The sequence below is a fragment of the Gobius niger genome (assembly GCF_951799975.1).
Source record: "Gobius niger genome assembly, chromosome: 13".
Taxonomy (NCBI): Eukaryota; Metazoa; Chordata; class Actinopteri; order Gobiiformes; family Gobiidae; genus Gobius; species Gobius niger.
In genome coordinates, this window is record NC_136864.1 from 18,020,797 (window position 1) to 18,041,647 (window position 20,851).

At 43.5% G+C, this 20,851-nt stretch overlaps 1 protein-coding gene across 1 annotated transcript in view; it reads left to right on the forward strand.

Annotated features, from left to right (window-relative positions):
* The window catches only part of ephb3a (eph receptor B3a), a 36,488-nt gene extending 15,970 nt beyond the window's left edge, over positions 1-20,518 (forward strand). The window contains exons 4-15 of the mRNA XM_079569367.1: positions 125-280; positions 5,736-6,071; positions 6,699-6,823; positions 9,121-9,277; positions 10,144-10,252; positions 10,520-10,572; positions 11,109-11,231; positions 11,859-12,106; positions 14,382-14,597; positions 15,377-15,526; positions 17,065-17,258; positions 18,985-20,518. Of these exons, the coding sequence (XP_079425493.1) occupies positions 125-280; positions 5,736-6,071; positions 6,699-6,823; positions 9,121-9,277; positions 10,144-10,252; positions 10,520-10,572; positions 11,109-11,231; positions 11,859-12,106; positions 14,382-14,597; positions 15,377-15,526; positions 17,065-17,258; positions 18,985-19,096 (1,979 nt within the window). The 3' untranslated portion in view covers positions 19,097-20,518. The remainder of the gene's footprint in view (positions 1-124; positions 281-5,735; positions 6,072-6,698; positions 6,824-9,120; positions 9,278-10,143; positions 10,253-10,519; positions 10,573-11,108; positions 11,232-11,858; positions 12,107-14,381; positions 14,598-15,376; positions 15,527-17,064; positions 17,259-18,984) is intronic.
* Positions 20,519-20,851: the final 333 nt, after the last annotated feature.

A 20,851-nucleotide genomic window follows, 5' to 3' on the forward strand; every position in this document is an offset into this window, starting at 1 on the left:
GTGTTTACCATCTTGAGTTTCTTGTCATCAATACTTTTACATTTGGCGTTGCAGCTCTTGCTTCTCGGTGAAGTTGCCTCTCCTTCGTCTGACAGCTTTTGATGTGGGCTTTTTGTTTTTGCAGCTTGTATCCCGGGGACTTTTAAATCCAAATTCGGATCGGCGTCCTGCGTCTTGTGCCCGGCCAACAGTCGCACCAGCGCCAGGGGCTCCAGTGTGTGTCCATGCCAAAATGGATTCTACCGCGCTGACAGTGACCCCCCAGAGTCCGCATGCACCAGTAAGTTACTCCTATAGGCCTGTTTTTCTGTCTGTGTCCGCCAAAAAACAAGAAGAGAAGCTTTGGAGAGATTTTTTACTTAGCATCTTTCAATAAACATTGGTATATTATGGTATGTGCCAAGTTCTCTTAATCATTGCAAAAACAAGAGTTATGTATCGAAAATGTTTCTGGTTTACTTCACTATCTCTGACTTAGGGGCGCCCCAAGTCTCTAGCCTCTTATTTATTTGTGATCTCTCAATTTAGACATAGACTTTGATTCGGATTCAGAAAACTTTATCAACCCCAAAGGGCAATTCATTTGTAGCAAACCATGGAGCGTTTCACAAACACATCACAGTCACAGTCAGTCCCAACAATTCAGACCAGAGTAAAGGCTCAAGATAAACAGCTCTGTTACATAAAAAAAGAGCACATTTCAAATTGTGTATGTTTCTTAATAAACACTCCCTTCAGAATTCAACAGTTCAGTTGCAAAGGGGACAAAAAGAGTTGGAGAAGCGATTAGTTTTCCAAGAAGGTACATAAAAACGACTAGGGCTGGGTTTAAAAAATCGATAAATCGAAATCAAATCGATTTTCCTTTGAACAGGCTGATATCGATTCAAAAAACAGTAAAATTTATTCTAAGGTTGTGTATTTCAAATTAACTTCGACACTAAATGGGACAGAGATTTAATGTTGATCCTGAGCGCAGTTACAGTGTGGCAAAAAACTAGAAAAAATCTTTCAAACAAAGATTTAATGGTTTATTTCCATGAATCTTGCCAGACTTCAGTCTGATGTCTATGGTGGCAGCCATGTTGTTTACTGTCAAAGGCCAGCCTGATTGGCTTTGGACAATCATGGCCACATGGGGATGGTGTTCAATTCTTAAATATTTATATTTTCACTAATTTACCAAATTAAAGTTAGTTTCTACTATTTTCAGCTTTAGTTCTTCTGAGAATGTCGTCCATATAAGATAAGATAAGATAAGATAAGATAGTGTTTATTGATCTCACAATGGATAAATTCATTTGTTAAATCGGCTCCAATCTCCAAGTAAAATTGGTACCATGTGATATCCTTAAATTAATCTAAAAAAAATCCAACTGAATCGTGAATCTCTAAAAACGACGGCCGAAAGGCACGAGTGAAAGCCCTTGAGTAAAGAACATGGAGAGGCCGACTCAAGATACATTTAGTCTCCTCCCATAGAGAATGGAAGTCTTTTTGTTTAACTCCAATGATTTTAGAGCAGGTTTTGACAATGTTTTGCAGTTGGTTGTTTATCTTCCACAGACAAACCCTTGAACCAGAAAACAAACGAAACAGCAGTGAAAGAGAACGCTTTTATTTGCATAAAAAGAGTTCAATTTCCTCAAAAGAGAGATCCTCCGCTGACTGCGTTAAAAAATGTGCTTTGTTTTGTTTAATGCAGGTCGATGCTCAAACACAGACACACGTCGTTCCCCTCTCCCCACTCACTCCTCCTATTATGTGACCTCATGTGAGAGAAGGACAGCTTTGGCTCCCTCTAAAAGGCAGTATACATGCACAAAGCACTCCTGAGTTGTGATAAAAATGACAGTATAATATTTTTTCCGTAATGCCCACCCCTCTGAACAGTTTTGGGTTGTTTTAAACAGAGGCAGATCAGTGAAGTGCTTAACTGAAGAGGCACCTGAAGCACTCTCGTCTGCTGTTTGTGCTTGAGGCTGGATTTGAGATGATATGATGATGTTGCAGTGAGGAACATGCTTTGGGTTTCAGAGTAATGCATTTAAACACAATGCATTTACTCACACAAGTGTCTACTTTATACCTTAGACTTAGGGTTTGTTTATGTTCCTTTTGCTCAGTAAAATTCAATAGTATTGTCACACAGTATTCATGAACTTGAAAAAGGATTATACAAGGACTGCCCTGATTTAATTAAGAAAACCAGCCAAAGTCATTATTTTGGACAGTAGCCAGCCTTTGTGCATTCTTGGTGGATCCGTTTGCTTTTGTAAACTTCGGGTCCTGCTCACCGGCATGTCGTGGATCATGAGTGTCGCTTTGTTCGGTGTCTGTCTATTGTCCTCAAAGGTCAGCTCCAGACCTGCGTTTTTTGTTTCTCTCCCCAAAGCTTTTAACATGTTCATATTCCACCTCGGACGATTGGAGATCCCTATCCGCGATCGTGTCCGTGTTGTGTGAAGGAGAGTGACATGTGCAGTGTTGAGAGTGTGTAAACTCACCCCCGGGGGCCTTTTGTCACATTAACCACACACACACCCACTGGCTCACTGTCCTGTCCAGACCGCCTCACAGGAACACAGTGGCCTGGGACACCTCTGCTCCCTGTCAGCCCCCCCCTCCCCTCCCCACCACCGACTACTCCCCTCTCGCCGCCTCCCTCCGTTCTGTCGCAGCCCACTGGCACACAGCCGGGTCTTTGTGTCGGGGGAGCGCCGCAGCCAGTCGATGTCCGGCAGCCTGGGCCCAGCGTGAGTGTGTGACGGGTGTCCAATTAAAGCGGCCCCCATTCTGAACTGTGTCGGCTTAATTAGGAGGGACAGGGTGAATAATGCACAGCTCCGGGCAGGCAGGAGATCGACTGTGAGTTTCGACCATGGAGAGCCCTCTATGACACTACACAGGCCAGCGGTTCCCAAACTGGGGTGGATGTTCCAGTGATGGCTTCCTCTAATAACAGTGTGATGCAATTGCCCCCTTGAGACATGTAAGCGCAGTGTTCTTGTTTGTTGCAGAGTCTTAGACCAGTTCCGTTTTCTCCTGGTTAAATCCAGGGTTAGTTTAGCAACAAAGATCCAAGTCACAGATTTAAGTCAGCTTTAAAGTGCATGTAACAGGTTTAAAAGAGGATAACATTAGTTGCAAGTTCATCAGTTTCATAATTATCATTTTATTTCAGTGAAGCAGCAATTTTAATGACAGAAAGAAATGTTGAGAAATGTTGGGCAGAAAAGTTATTTTTATTTGAATTTTTAAGCTGCTGACAGGAAGTGACATAGATGAAGGTAGATGATGAAGTTCCATAGCAGTTTGACTCATTTCCATCAACTTACCATGGTTGGCATGGCAACAATAATTGTTTGCCTTCATCTATGTCACTTCCTTTCGGTGTCCATTAAGGATTTTTGACATAGGGCCTCATTTCCTCGTTATCCAGAGTGCTGTTGATTTCTGGAGATATTTTTCTTTAAATTCATGCAGTCCTTATATTTGAAGAGTTTAGTGGTGCTAGGCTAGTGCTAGGCTAGTGCATGTCTATGGTAACTAGTAGCCTGCATTAAAAACAGTTTGACCCAAGCACAGTGCACTTGAGGCAAATCACTCGTAACACCAGACTACCGATATAAATGTCTGTGTTGACTGAATAATGTTTGAAATATAGCAATTTTGCATTTAAAAGAACTTATATTTGAGCAGCATCCGCTTCCTGGTTGTGAGCTACGCAGCAGTGGAGTGATCTGCTAAGTTACCAGATCTACAGTAGTTTGTTTACCTGCGGCCGCTATTACTACACGTGGATTTCACAAAGGAGCTTTCTACAAATCAGATATGGCAACATTTGGAGGACGACCTGATGATTTTGAAGAAGATTTTAATGCAGGCTACTAGTTACCATAGACATGCGCTAGCCTAGCACGAGCCTAGCGCCACTAAACTCTTCAAATATAAGAACCGAATGAATAAAAAAAAAAAAAACATATTTATCTCCAGAAATCAACTAGGAAAACTAACTAGGAAATAAGGCCCTATGTAAAAAATCTGAAAAATCCCTTTAAATTACGCTAGGCTGCTTTCAAACCCTCGATACAAACAATACAGAAAGATAATATCTAAAATTGGATACATACTGTAATACACATTGAGGGTCAGACCTCTGGACCTGGAGTGGGAGGACCAGTGTTTGTGAATGGGGTGACAGGAAAAGGAGATCAGCTTCCAATGCATCTCAATGAGCCACTGCACGTTGACAAGGGGTTTGGTGACGCCATATATTCAGGCCAGCAGCTTCGAGTTTCGAGTGGTGGTAGCAGTTCGAGTCCCAGCTCTGGAAATTTGCTGAATGTCTTTGGACTGTCTTGTCTAACAAGCCAATGGGGGGAAAATATATAAAACAAAACAAAAAACAAGCCAGGCAGTGCATTCTTTGTGCCATCCCTGGACAAAGATGAGGATTGTATCAGGAAAAGTGCACTCACTACCAAATCAAATTTATGCGGGGAGATAAAGTCCCTGGTTTGGGCGGCCCGGTGGCTCAGCGGTTTTGGTTTAAAGTTCGGCCCTGTTTTTGTCCTGGTTTTGTATTATTCGCTTTCTGCAGTAGTACAGTTTTCAAACCACTGCACTAGACACTGGGCTCCAGGATACGACCTGCTGAATGCATATCTTCCATTACTGTCATCATGATTATTGCATTGGACAAGAGTGTGGACACTGCATTGTATTCTCAGAGCAGCTGCGCTCTGCCTGCACATGACAAGTCGTATTTACCCTGTTTCTGCAACTGTTTATTTATTCATTGCACCGTGTTCCCTGTTGGGATGTTTCTGTGTCCTTTGCTCCGCTACATTTGTAATTTTGTACATGAAGAGCATTCTGTTGTAGTAAGGAACAAACTCCACGAAATTCGTCGCATGGGGCAGTTCATCACAAGATTGTAGCAACATGAGACGCTGGTTTAATTTGTACGGCTTCAATATCTTTGATTAAAGCTAAAACGTGTCAAAATACACCATTGAAATGAAGCATAGAGGTTCTCCGGAGACGCCTTTGCTGTGAATGATGTCCCAACATGCATCGGGGTGCATTTAGATCACCAATGTTATTAATGGCAGCTTTGGCCATTGCTGCAGCTGTGCCACTGTGTTGACTTTACGTTGCACTGGGAGGTGATCATTTGTTTAGCTACAACGGCTGTTTTATGGTCACTGCTCCTGCTGTAATAGCTCATGGACAATTGGAAAAGGCGGTGAAATAAAACGAGACTTTCTTCTTTCTGGTTGCACAAGGCAAAAGGAAAGATGTTTTTCAGTAAGAAGTGACGAGAATCAAATTGGCGTAAGGACATTGCATGTTTTCATACGCAAGACAAATGTAAAATTCTGTAACAATTGGCGATATTAACCTTGATGTTAATTAAATTTAAGTCTGAGTTATCAGTTAACAGAAAATGCACAATGTTGCTTATTCCTTGCCTCCTCCACAAATACAGTAGGTGGGTGTCCGTTATGCAAATGAGCTACATTTATTGGCACGCAGAAGAATGCCTCAGAGAATGTGTTTAACATTATCACTGTGCACTTCATTGATATTCAGGGTAATCTAGCAAATGTCTTTATGATAATGAATTTTGATTGTGTTTCATTGAAAATACTGCTTCGTGTTGCTGCTCTCTCCAGTACAGTTAGCGGTAAAGTCATCAGAAATGTAACCGCGTTGTTGCCTCTCTGCAGCCATCCCCTCTGCCCCTCGAAACGTCATCTCGAGTGTGAACGAGACCTCTCTGTCCCTGGAGTGGGAGGAGCCTGACGACACGGGCGGGCGAACCGACCTGGTGTATAACGTGGTGTGTAAGAAGTGCCTTCGCGACCGGAGCCCGTGCACCCGCTGTGACGACAACGTTGACATCGCCCCTCGCCGCCTGGGGCTGAGGCAGAGGAAGGTGGTGGTCCGAAACCTTCAGGCCCACACCAGATACAGCTTCGAGGTGCAGGCGGTCAACGGGGTCTCCGGGAAGAACCCCACGTCGCCGCGCTACTCCACGGTCAACATCACCACCAACCAGGCCGGTTAGTGACTCATCTGCCAATAGCATTATGTGTGTCCGCAAATTGAGCTAACTCATAGGGCCCGCCGATCAATAACACTTAACATGGGCATGAGACACTCTGGTTAGTGGATATACAGCGTTCAGTCAATGTCAGTGTGGCTTTAATGAACTGTTGTTTCGCAGTATTTCAGTGAATAAACCTCTCACCTGCTCCTCTCCCACTTAGACACAAAATGTAAATTATACTTTCCTCTTCCAGAGTCAGCGTTTAGCGCACTGACAAGCGGCCGTTTTGCATTACATCTCTGACAATGTCACCTTTCAACACGTCGACTTAATATTTGCAGCGTCATCATCAGCCAAACTCCTCAAACCTCCTCTCCACATCTGCGGCGCTTCCCTCACTTAACCTGCACTTAATCCGCCTTAGCGTCGTTTACAAAGCCATGACAATAACAGGCATGAGAGTCACATTCACAAATCAATACGGAGCAGAACAGTGAAGGTGACACATGCCGCGTTTCGTCGGGAGAAGTCTGAATAATCATTATCTTACTGTGACTTCAAAGGGGAGTTTGATCCTGTGAGGAGAGGTGCAACACTGGCGGCTGCTATTTAAACCACATTGTCCTGTGTTCGCCCACAGCTCCTTCAGCCGTGCCCACTGTCCACCTGATGCGCTCCACTGCAGACACCCTCAGTCTGTCATGGCTTCCCCCAGAGAAACCCAACGGGGTCATCCTCGATTACGAGATTAAATACCACGAGAGGGTAAGCTCTGACTTAATCATCAAGCACACGCCTTTGAAAAGAGCAACATTTAAATGTATAATGCAAAAATGCAAATGAGCAAAGTGTGAGATTTTATAACCTGTGTGTTCAGAGTTACTTTAAGTACGCACTGAGTCAGGTAATAGTGTCCTCATGTTAGGGCGCTGCGATATCACCCCCTAGTGGCACGGGGCGACTCCAGAAGCTTCCCTATAACATGAACATTCCATATAACATGGAAACCAATTGGGTTGATTGGGGGACGTTAAAAGGCTGGTTTCAAAGAGTTTTCTTTTTTCTAAGAATTGTGTTTCCTTGTGTGACAACCCTGAGAGGAGTATCATATTTTTACCACGCCGGTTTTTGTTCTCTGGAATTTCAAACTTTTAGCTGTGGGTTTTGATTGACAGGCCCTGGAGAACTGTGGAGGCTCGATGCTGGTTGGCCCGCCTCACGAGAACGTGGCCTTTTTACCCTTTTTAGGAACATGGGCCCATTACCATTAATGGGGAATGGCGATAATGTAACTCTAATTATTATACATGGACCTAACGCACAAGGACTTCCATATCGATTGGGAGAAAACTCTTTTGGCGGGATACCCTATTTAAGCCTGGGGCCAGCACAAAATACTAATTCTTTTCTGGTTTTCTGTCCAGTTTTACTACAGAGGCGCTACTTTTTTCACTGCATTAATTATTCCTATTAATCTACATGACTATAACCTGATTGACTCACAGTTTGGTGTGAGACAGAGCATTGAGATAAAATGCTTTAAAGGGCTAGATGCAAGTTGGCCATTATATACTCACTACTGCCACCTCAGGTCATATGTGTAACTGCACCTTCTATATCAAGCTTGTGCATGATGGAACTTCTGACCCGAATTAACAGCTTTTTGAGTGACACTGCAGGATTTTAGAGACAGTTGTGGTGAATTGGTCTGGGATCATTTGACACCTTAGGACATTGCTGGAACATGTAGGGGGAGGAAAATACATACTTTTAACATTTTTTTAACTCAGTATAGTCCCTTTAATATACCCAGTTGGATGTTTCACTTTTTTGACCACATTGACCACTGGTCTGTGGCCCTCCACACCACATACATTTCAATATGCACCCCTCAGCGAGAAACGCTGTAGAGAAATATTATTGAGACAGATCTTTTATTGTCGTTGGCTTTTCTCTTTTCTTCTGATCTTAACTGTATCTTAATTTAGACGTCGTCTGGGAAGTTCAAACAATGTAATTAGAATAATGTCCCAGTTAAATCAAACTCTTGATGAAAAGTCAATATTTGTTTGCAAATGTTAGATCTCTGCTAAAGCCAATTAGTTGCCTCTGCTAAAACACTGGCAGTAATATCTAGTGTTGTTTTAGAAAAATAAGCAGCACATCAATTTTAATTCACTTAGGAGTTTGTTGCTGGGCTGGATTTAAAATGTGCTTGAGGCTATTGCAATTGCACTGAGCTCATAGTAAGAAATGAGGAGTGATTTCTAGTCTAGCTGTAAATGGAAAAAAACTATGTGCCGGAGGATGTGGAGCACATTCACGAACATTATTATTAGTATGCATTTGTGAAGTACTTTATGTGTAAATACACGTTATCAAGTATAAAAATACAGATAACTCTTTCCTGGATTCGCAATGAATAAATTGTGCCACCACCAATCCTCTCAAATACCAGTGGTGTGATTTTGTGACTGGATCTAAAACCAAAAGATAATTTGCTCTAGCAACTACAGAAGGGAAAAGCCAAACGAAAATGAGAAGTACTTTTAATAAGAAAGGGCAGCAAGTCGTGTTTGGATCCGTGTTAACTTATGCAGATGGCGACAGCAAAAAAGGTTCTCTAAAATGTCAGCTCCCCCACTTTTAGATGAGCTAATTGGTCAATTTAGCTCATGTTTTGTCGCATGTGAACAGTAATTATTTGGCAAATTAAGCCATCAGACTCGCCCCTGTCCAGCCACTGAATGCATTGTGATGGGATTTGTGACTCTTTCATGGGAGCCGAATATTGAGATACCTTGATTTAAAAGTCCAAAAGAGTGGCACATTTGTATCTTTAATGGACAAAAGAACTATTCATCGTTTAGAGCTAAAACAGCCCAAGTTTTGAAACAACCTCCTGTTATCAGCCTTGTTATTTCTGCTGGTACTTAGAGAGACTAAATTTGAGAACCACCGGGATGAAAAGCTTTGTCCCTTTTCACACATGAAAGACATTCAAATAAAAGATCTTATTCGGTCATCGGCACGTCCTCACTGTTGTTGTTTTTGGTCTCCAGGGACAGGCCATGTCTCACACAGTGACGTCCCAACACAGCTCGGGCAAAGTGGAGGGTCTGCGGGCCGCCACGCCCTACGTGGTCCAAGTGAGGGCACGGACAGTCGCCGGCTACGGGCGCTACAGCAACCCCATGGACTTCAGCACCAGCCTTGAGAGTAAGCAGTGTCAATGTGTTAAAGGAACATGCCACCGTTTTCATATACTGACATATGTTCTTGCTTAGACGAGTTGATGCGTACCTGTCTGGTCTTTACGAGTGCTCTCAGTCACGCAAAATGACCAAAGATGTTGCTAGCATTTAGCCTCTCTTCCTGTCTTCTATGGGGCCAAACGGGGGTGAACATTTTCCCTATTTAAATACGGTTATGTGAGTAGTTACACGATCCAAGCATAGTCACACAAAATTAAACATGTCGATTTTCTAACAATTCCAACAACAATATAGTACCCTTTTTATCCGCTTAGAAAATCGACATGTTTAATTTTGAGTGACTATACTCAGTCGCTTCTAATTTCACCCCTGTTTGGCCCCATAGAGGACAGGAGGAGAGGCTAAATGCTAACAACATCTTTGGTCTTTGTGCGTGACTGAGCGCACGCACAAAGACCAGACAGGTACGTATCAACTCGTCTAAGCTCAGGTAAGAACATATCTCAGTATGGAATAACAGTGGCCTGTTCCTTTAAGTAATACTTTTGCTGCCCAAATCGACTTAGAAATATTTTTAAAAATTAAATGAAAACAAGAAAATTGAACAAGTAACAAGATCGAAATTTAAAATGTAAATCCTGCATCTTTGTTCATTTGTGACTATGACTAAAACGACATCATAATTTGTTGTGGAGACGAATGCCTCAAGTGAGCCCCCCCCCCCCCCCCCCGCCTTTCTCCACTGACTCTGCTAATGAGGGTTTGGCTTAATCATTTTTTACTGCTTCCTTAATTAGTAACCATTAGCGACGCGCCCCAGACCTGCACTTGCCCCGTCAGTGCTGGTGTTGACTGTGTGCGTCTGTGCAGGTGATCCACAGAGGTCTGTCCAGGACCAGCTGCCGCTCATCGTCGGCTCTGCCTCTGCGGGGCTGGTGGTCATCGTGGCGTTAGTGGTTATCGCCATAGTCTGCCTTAAGTAAGTGCTTTTGATATTTTATTATTGACCGCCCAGAACTGCATGTTTCATTTTGTTAATTAGAGACTGAACAAAGAGCCTCATAAAAGTTTAACATGCTTTGAGAGGGCCTGTACTTAATGGTAGCTTCAAAAGGAAAGCTTGGCTTCTCTCATGGCGCTTGTGTCCTGTGATGGTCAAGTTGTATTTTTTTGTTGTTGCATTACCTGGAATGGCTGAGGCCTGATGATCCGAGTGTGACCTTGTTTATGCATGTCTTGTTTACAGGAAGCAGCGCAGCGGCTCAGAGCTGGAGTACACTGAGAAACTGCAGCAATACAGTAAGCCTGTGTTCCACTCAGGACCGTCTCACCGTGGTATTTTAGTCATGCCAGTACAGTTAGCTGTCTGATTCAATCAATTATCCGATCATCTGATGGAGGCAGGAAGCAGGTTTGCTCAGAGGAATGTCAGAAAGATCAGCTGATGTCATGACACTGCTTAAATGTGACATTTGCATATTTGTATATCATCTAGAATTTAATGCCCTGAATGACAGACAATTACAGGAATATGCGCATTTACTCCGATTAAGACGTTTCCAAATTGCAACTTTTAAATGTAAAAATAGTGCAGGTCGTACTGCATAGTTTCTGCATGTTACTGATTTAAAGTACAATCATTGTACTTAAAAAAAAAAAAAGGATTATGGCTCAATTACATTTCAGGAGTTTAGTGCATCGGTTCTTCAAAATCAATGTTCTCTTATTGAGAGCTGGCAGCTATGTCGACCAACTCACTTCTTTTGTTGGTCTGCAAACAATCTCAGAATGTGTTATGCAGTAGCTAAGTTATAACCTTGTCTCTATTCTTTCAGTTTCTCCGGGCGTCAAAGTTTACATCGACCCATTCACTTATGAAGACCCAAACGATGCTGTGCACGAGTTTGCCAAAGAAATAGACATCTCCTGTGTGAAAATCGAGGAAGTCATCGGAGCAGGTAGAGAACGCTGTCGTTTTGGTCCCTGGGTTGATTAAAGATTTATCTGAACCTAAGTGCTGCATAAAGCCCTAAGGTCCACTGAGTACTACAGTGGCCTCTGAGAGTTAGCATTCACCGAGTGCATGTGAGCCGCTGGTGCCAGGGATGGAAGGGAAATCTTGATAGCTTCTCCTCCCTGTCTGTTTTTTATTATTTTCAAGCAGCATGTTATGTCCTAACTTCACCTACATTGACCGTCTTCTCCTGCCTGCTCAACTATCCTACCCCCTTTTTCTCTTCTTGTTGTGCCTTTACTGTCCTTTGAAGGCACCAAATGCAAAACGCCAAAGTTCCTGGCTCGCCCCCTCTCTCCATCCACTGCTCCCAGGCTGCACTCTCGATCAATACTGCTCACCCCTTCCCTCCCGAACATTTTTAACCCCTGACATGAAACCTTTCAATAGTCCACCTCCACCATCCACAGAAAAACCCAATCCCTTGACTTTAACTAAAGTCAGTTCCCACTATCCAGTATCCAATCAGTTGTGTCCCCAACACTTTTCCCTCACTCACACAAATCCCTATCCCTATCCCGTTCACCCCCACCCCCACCCCCATCCTGCCCTCCTCTTTGTCCTGTTGCAGGTGAGTTTGGAGAGGTGTGCCGAGGTCGACTGAAGCAGGCAGGCCGCAGGGAGATGGTGGTGGCTATAAAGACTCTGAAAGCTGGTTACACTGAGCGCCAGAGGAGGGACTTCTTGGCTGAGGCCTCTATCATGGGCCAGTTTGACCACCCCAACGTGATTCGGCTTGAGGGTGTTCTGACCCGGAGCTGTCCCGTTCTGATTATCACAGAATTCATGGAGAACGGCGCCCTGGATTCTTTCCTTCGGGTAAGTTTGGCAAAACACAAACAGCTGCCAGAGACGATTACGTCTGTGTCGGTATCAAAGGCCCAGGCTCAAAGACAGTGACTTGTGACACCTCTGGGTTATCGGCATGTTTTACTCTGAGTAAAATGCCTGAGGCGGTCGCTTGCTGAGTGATAGAGATTAAATGTGCAATACGACGCCTGGAGACAGGCATCGTGTCTCAGCGTGACGTGACTGACTGAAGCTGACAGCTTTAGAAATGTACAAACTCCTGGTGGAGGTGACACACTCCAAACCTATGGATAAATCCTAGATGACTGATCAGGTTAAGGCCCAGACCCTGCACCTTCACACCAGGCTCATGAGAAATGAGGTGTCACACTGCACGTTCCCATCTGCATGGGGCCATTTTATGTCATTTACATTCAATAAAATACGTTTTCCTGGCTGACTGCGCTGTGAAGAAGTCTACTTACTGGAGCTATTAGAGTGGTTACGGTTACTTAATGCGCGTGCTGAATCGATGATGTGCTGGCGCTTTTAAAAAGCTGTTCATTCTCCTGATGAAATCACGCTGTTTTTACCAGTCGTCTGAAAGTTTGTTATTGACCTGCTTCATACCACTATGCTTCAATCAATGCTCATGCTGCTGCAGATGGATATTGAAGTCTAAGCTTTAGTATGCCTTCATTTAATTTAGTTTATCATTTTCTTTTCTCTAGACTATTACACTGTGTCTATACAAACTGCAACGACTTATATAAAAAAGCAATTAAAGCACCAAACATAGATAGAAACGCTTCTTTGCCAATATGTTTAGACCTTTATTCTTTCTTTTATTTTCTAAGATACAGTAAATGTGTTGTGTATTTACTCATATAGGCCTAGTTTACGCGATATAGAACATCCAATATAAATGCTATATAAACTGAGTGAGGCTAATGTTGTGCTTCAACAAACCTTAGCTTATGCTGCTTTTTTACCTTTGTCCATTTCAACAAGGCATCAAATCTACTGAGGATTATCACTCTCATGTTTGGTCCTTCTTATTTTTACAGTTATCTTAACACAATTGTCCAAAATATCCCAATTTTGATTGTATCGGCCTAAAATGACCATTGCTTCTTGGTTGCTACCCTCCTCTAAGAGTATGAAAAGACAGGACAGCTCTGGTTTAATGAGGGGAGTGTATAGACTTAACTGGCTCCACGTACAGACTGTCCATGTGTGTCAGGCACATGAAAGATCCAGCAGCAGCAGCAGCAGCCCAGAGACATGCACCGCTAACGACTCTGCCGCATGGGAAGAGTCGCGCACAAAACACACAGTCCTTCTTCTACACGCAGCGCGCCTTTGAAGGAGCTGCTATGAATCATGTCTGTTTATACACCCATCCATCCCGGCTCGTTTGGCCGGCAGTCACCATCAGACTGTGTGCGAGAACAAAGCAAAAGACTGTTTACGGGTTTGTCACGGCACATAGCTTTAATTGTGCAGTCAAGGTTCGATTGGGTTTTAATTTGGCGGTAAAATATTCAGGTCATGGGTAAAATATGTGTGGTGACATTTTCTCATTTTACTCGTTAATTGTGTATCGACAGACGATTGATTTGCTTCATTCCCGGAGATCATGTTTCATAAGCGCTCATAAGTCAGTGCCGATTTGCCAGTCTGTCCACGGCGCTGACAAAAGCACGGCTGTCTGTTGTGGAGAATTGCAAATTAAATCCTGAACACCCTAATCTCACATTTGTTTCATGCTTCCCGAATGTTGACATAAAAGGCCAAATACTGCAGATCCAGGAGTTTCAGATGGGGAAATAAGCTCTGAGCTACACGCCACTCTAATTCATTTGATGGGCCAAGTTCGCTTTAATGTTCACGACGCAAAAATGCAAACAAAGCTTTTTGCCTGCAAGAATTTGTGTTAACAACCGTGTGGCAGTGCCAATCTGCAGCGAGTTTGTCGCTCAGAATAAGAAACGACCTGCTGGAGCTGCCTGTAGATGGGTGTTTGTGTCAGTGCGGGATATAGAGTCGTAATGGTTTTATTGCCACTGTGAAGTGTCTAATTAATCAGCTAATTGGAAAGCATCCGTGAAAAGGTCAGTTGCCAGAAAGTGTCTGCAGTGGTCATGAAGCATTGTGACAGATGTCATGTTTATGTGGGCTCACTGACTGATGGCCTGTCTCGTCTCTTATCTGTGCAAACACTAATGTTCCCAGTCCTCTATTCTTCAAACCCTGTCTGCTGCTTTCATGTCCCTAACTCGCTCTAACTGTTCTGTTGGCACAGCTGAACGACGGCCGCTTCACCATGACGCAGCTGGTGGGCATGCTGCGTGGCATCGCCGCGGGGATGAAGTACCTGTCAGACATGAACTACGTTCACAGAGACCTTGCCGCGCGCAACATCCTGGTCAACAGTAACCTGGTGTGTAAAGTGTCCGACTTCGGCCTGTCCCGCTTCCTGGACGACACGTCGGCAGATCCAACCTACACGAGCTCCCTGGTTAGTGCATGTTCACACTGTATAACATTTCTTTATAGCCAGTCAATCGTGAATATAGCTTTTGACAGATGGTTAAAAGAAACTAGTCGTTGCTTTATAATGAATTATAAATGTTTCTTTGATTTTGTTTCAAACGTGATCAGTACAGCTTTGTTAACAGTTTCTTCAGTGCAGTCTGCCTCACGGATCACATGTAACGTTGTTGGGGGAGGGGCGTGATCTCACCCTCTCAGCTCTGGCCTATAGCTCCTAGACTGTGGAAAAAGCTTTCTATTTTTCTACTGTTTGCCATAACACATCCAACACATACCTTGCTGTGACAGTGTGTGACTCTGTGTTGTGGCCTTGTCTGGTCTATTTCAGCTCAAGAGTTAAACACCGCCCTTAGCGTCTCTGATACTAACCAGGTGGATACTCATTTGGTTTCATAAATGAATAAAGATGTTTTGAAAGTGGCCTGCTGTAGCCCGGATCCAGCCCCTCAGGCATTTTACTGTCACAAAACGCTATTGTATCAGCTCATGAAGTTAATTTGTGACGTTCGGAGCTGAGTGATATGTCAGCAATGTGAATGAATACACACTAAGTCACTGCCGATGTTTCCTGTTTGTAAACTCTGTGTGTAATTGAACTTGTTAATGTGTTCCTCTTCACTCGTTCTACATATGTGTGACTGCTCATGTGTGCCAATATTTGCACATGAGACATCCTTCTGTGTTTTTTTCCTTTTTTTTTTTTTTTTGCTCAAACCTCTCTCTCTCTTGTCTATATTTCTGCAGGGAGGAAAGATTCCTATTCGGTGGACGGCACCAGAGGCTATTGCGTTCAGAAAATTTACCTCCGCCAGTGACGTTTGGAGCTATGGCATCGTTATGTGGGAGGTGGTGTCCTACGGGGAGCGGCCATATTGGGACATGAGCAACCAAGATGTAAGTTCTCCTGACAGTAAAGACGTTATTTTAGCCTTAGTCGAGGAAAACATAGAACTCTGCATATTGCATTGTACCTTTTATCACATATGCAAAGGTCTAGACTTGTTCCTGCAATAAATCGATTTGTTTGTGTTCAAAAAGGCATTTGAATTTGAGTTTCATGAGGAGCTTAGATGTTTTTCTTTATAGTATTTTTATTTTATTTATTTATTTTTGCATATTGTATCTGGTAAGGCCCTGGTTTTAATTGATGGACTCAACGGAGGCCGGACTTATGAGATGCTTTCTGCTGATTGGACAACGCACTCCTCGTTTTAGCCAATCACAGCCAAGTTTCAAACTGCAGCTCGCAACAGAATGCTAGAGCAAAGGAACATTTAGTTTTTAAAAATGCTTTCTAACATAGATTTTTCAAAGTTCCGATCTCGCGACTGTCTAGTTTGCAGCACAGGGGTTTGCATGATTTGGTTTATCGCCATATCACCCAGCTGCAATTTTGATTTCATTGTGAGATTTAGTTGTTTCCAGGTTTGGGCCCTTTGAGGCTGTAGCTTGTTGAGACTCACTGTCCGCCCTGAAGTCCGTCAGCCCGTTGCAGCGTTTATCTTCTCACTACAGATGTTGGTGCAGCTGTGATCCTGTGTTCTAGTTTTAGAGTGTCCTCCACAAATCCATACCGTTAAGCCCCTCAGCCGTTTTCTCACACACTCTCTGCGGCTGTTTTATGGCCGCTGTTACCTGTAGGCTATCTACAGTGCACAGCCGCTGTAACTACAGCATTCAGCCAGTGCGGTAGTGGAGGAAATCTCCCCTCACTGAACAGGGCTGAAGCACTTCTCTGTGGAATATCTGGCTTTTATTGTTGGTTTCAAAAGACAGTTCTTCCGCTCATAGCAATAAAGAGAAAAGCAGGCAGGAATGAAAAATGCCAGTAACGTATGTATAACTTTCATAACAAAACCCACATGAAGTAATGAAAGCTTCAGAGTGGAGGCCGTGTGCTGTTCCCAATAGCTTTTGTGGCACAGGCATCGCTCAATAAGCAACAGAGTCAACAAATACCAGATATAAACAGAGGTGTGCACGGAAAACAAGTACCACAGAAAAATCAAAGGACAAGCAGCAGGAGAAAGAGAGCGGCGAGGAGCTTTATTCTCAGAAGCGGTGCGTTACCATTGTTGTGGGGAGTTAAACCCACAGCGCTTGTGGAAAGAAATGCAGCCGCCTAGCTTAACTAAATCAATGGCACATGCTTTTGTCCACTACTCCCATTGTCTTTTACAACGCTCATTTCCAGATTGACAGCTTTGAAACACTTCGAAACAATGTTTGCATATTTCTATAAATATGCACAAAAGATTTTTGGAGTACTTGACAGCGGAGATAAGCAGCTGAATAAAGGAGGACATAATACGAGACAAAGTGACATTTTCTGTCAAATTATCAACGTTTTTGCTACGAAAATGATCTTTTTCTTTGTGTGTGTTTGCCTTTAAAATGCTCAACAACGCTGATAATAAACATACATTCTCCAGGTGATGACGGCTGTTGAGCAGGACTACAGACTGCCCCCGCCCATGGACTGCCCCATGGTGCTGCACCAGCTTATGTTGGAGTGCTGGATGAAGGAGAGAAACCTAAGGCCGAAGTTCTCAAGAATCGTCAACACACTAGACAAACTGCTCCGCAACGCTGGCAGTCTCAAAGTGGTGACCAGCACCTACTCAGGGTGAGTCTGAAATAGCTTTGTTTTAATAACAGCACAAACGATCCGAAATATTGTTGCATGTAGCCTCCATGTTGATAGCACAATGTGTTTCCATAAAAACTCAAATGCTTTTATGCTTTCGCTGGTAACACTGGTGCAGACAGAAAAAGGCTGATGCAATTCGCTGTCGTTGACCTGGTGTGAAATTGGCCAGTGTCGCTGTGATGTCTGTGGAGTATGAGGGATGGAGATGAGTGGGGCTGAGCCTCTGGGCACTTGGAATAACATGTCATGGTGAAAAAATTATGCCGCCTAAAAAGAGGCACACAGCCGTATGTTTGAGTTTGGTTTGTTCGGTGTCGATGTGGAAGCATCACTCATCGAGCTGAGAGGTTTGGCTGCCAGACAGACACTCTCAGTCATTCACGCTGCTTAGGAAATGTAGAATAGTCTCAATCATAGGTACCTCTCCCTCCCCCCCCTCTCTACGGCTAAGTTATGTTACAGGTACTCACTACAGAACACCTCAACAGGAAACAGCATATGCTAACTTGCTTATTTCATGCTATGTTGCTGACTGGTGTATGGGGGCTGCCAGAGTAAATGCACTAGGTCTTTATTTAGACACAGAAATCACTGTGAGTGGTGCTCACGGTTCTCCTTTAACTGGGACCCAAGGGCAGTGCCAGGCTGTGGGCTCACTGGAGCTAACACTGAGCTAATTGTGTGGAAATGTGATGGCTGACCTCGGTTTAATTCCCCGCATGTGGCTGAACGCTGGATGTAGGTGATAGGACAGACAGCAGTCAGTGGTGCTGATGTGGAAAAGCAGGAGGTGATGGAGTGAGAGTAATAAGGGAGACTGAGGAGCAGCTAAAAGAGAGGAATGTGTTTAATTAGGTTGCTAATGAGCTTTTTAATGCATGGAGGGAGGGCACACCGGGCTCTGCGCACTCGCACAGGCGTGTGTGTGAGTGAGTGCATGTTCTGCTGCATGTCGCTGTGTGCACATGACATACCAATGATTAATTTATGGTCTCATCTGTATGCATCAGCCACAGATAGACAGAGCTGAGAGGGAGGACCATCTCCTTGTCAGAGCATGATTTAGGGAGCGTCTCAGTGTTTGCTGGAGCTTCAGAGGCGAGAAACCCGCTCCACACCTACGATTGGCTGCTCACGGATGTTAGGACAGATAACAGGGGAGAGGGAGGATATGAGATGCACACTATCTGTAAAGTATCTTCAACAACAAGGGCCTTAAAAACAAGGACGCTGCCTTCGAACAAAGGACACTGAGTGTTCTCAAGATGAAGCATGGTCAAGCTTTAATAAAAGCTGCGATGAACAGATATGACTCAGCATTTCTGGAGGAGCGTTCACATTAGTTCAGGACTGTGGACCTAACACTAAATGTAATGATCCTGACACTCAACGCACCAAGGGCCCGATTTACAAAGCCTTCGCGTATGTGCAAAAGTGATAAAGTGGTGCAAAGGCAGGTGCAGTTGAGATTTCTGTCGGTCATAATTGCTAAAAGGCCACAGTACACACATGTACTATTAGTTCATCCAATACGGTCTATGGATTGGATGAACTAATAATATAAACCGTTTCTAATGATAAATCAGGTGCTACCTGTTATAAAAATTGCAGCGAATGGCTTGGTAAACCAGACCCTAAAAGTGTGTGTTTTGTTGAAAAGGAGCTCTGTACTTACCTTTTCTTGTGTGTCTTGTGTTGACAGGGACCTGCTGCGGCTCGGAGGGACGCTGCCAGGACACAACAGGAAGAGTCCGGACAGCAGCCAGGAAATAGTTCGGCAACAGATGAGCCAAACTCTCCCGATCCGAGTGTGAACTTCACAGCAAATGACACAGGAGGATTCCCCAGAGAAGCGAAAACTACCTAGAGACTCCCGAGCAGTTGGATGTAAAATATAAGAAGAAAATGAGAAGGAGACTTTCGCTACACAAAGGCAGGACTGATGTGGAGGAGTCTTTCTGTGATAAAAGGAACTGTCCATTGAAATGTGTGTGTTCTTTACTTGACACTTGTGGATTTGTGACGACCAACATAAAAGCCAAACTTCCTTTTGCCCCTCTCAGGTTGTGTTTGCATGTCTGCATGAGTTTTTCTGCTGGTTGGGAGTTGGTCTTCCTTTTCGACTGACCACGGATGAACTTGCACACAGTACACGTCAGTATTTACTACAACAGTGCCAAGACAAAGCATTTGTTTGCTCAATATAAAGACTGTAACTATAGACTCTTACTCCAATCAATTTTTTTACCCAACCAATGTTTTTTTCTTCACTGATTTCTGTAACTTCGACCCGCTTCCTCTGAAATACTGTCTTCCACCTGTGCCGGGAGATAGATGTAATAAATGTACAAAGCATCCAAGTCTTCACACTGTCTCTTTGTTGGAGAGATGCTACTGACACTGTGCAGGACACATCGTGTGCATGCCAAAGTGGACACGTCTTCATGAAAAACAAGCGAATATATTATTACTTCAACAGTTGCTTTCAGTGTCAACTTTTTAAATCTTATTTCTCTCATATATATACACATTGTTTTGAATGCTAAGTTATTACCTATGTTTGCAAAAAAAAAAACAGTGTTTGTGCTTTTTCTTTGTTTTTTACTGGACTTTTTTTTATACGCTTGTTTTTACACCATTAACCGGATGGACAGTGAATTTTCTGCTTGGTCAGAATGAAAAAAAAAAGAAAAAAAAAAGGACTTTGGGATTAATAGAGCCCGTGCTAGTGCCATGTTGTATATATTCAAAGTTGGCAAATGTGTGGCAGATTTGCGGGAATTAAAAAAAGGTCACAAGATGAAAGCTTAATAATGACCTGACCTACAAAACATAATTGTATTACAACAAAATCACGCGCCAGTTTATTTCTCCAAACATGTGTTTTCTTTGGCACGACAGCTGTCCAGTGCAGTTCTTTACCCACAATACCGCCTGTATATAAATCTAATAGCACCGATCCTCTCGGCATATTCAACTAACTGAGCTGACTGTGGCCTCATGACCTGTTCGACTGCCTGTTGATTGTATAGGACGGTTACACTTCATCAAACAAAACCGAGAGAGAAATGTGTGTCTGTCAGCAAAGCAGACTGTTCCTGTGCAATTAAAGGTGTATTAGATTGTACAAAAAAAAAAAGAAAAGAAAAAAAAACTAAAAAACTAAAATAAGCATTTCTGTTTCAGTATTTTTACGATAATCATATGCAAATAAATTATTAAACCGATCTCTGGTATTCTCTTTGATTTCTTGGCGAGTTCACTCGGGCCGCAGCTCCAGGCCCGGTCTCATCCAGCCGACAGGATGAAGAAAAGGGGAATAGAGAGAGAGTGTGTTTTTAGACCTCCTCAGTCAGAATATCACAGCAGCCGCTTTGGACGGACTCATTACGTTTTAAGATTTATTAAAGCTCGGCCCGTACCACGCGCCAATTAGCAGGACCACACGACTATTCGGGGAGATTTCTGAGGCCGCGGTTGGAGGGGCATCAAGGAGGCGAACTTAATCTGGCTTCACACCAAATGTCACTGTTGTGTGGCTTTAATCCGTCAGCGAGGACAACCTTCTC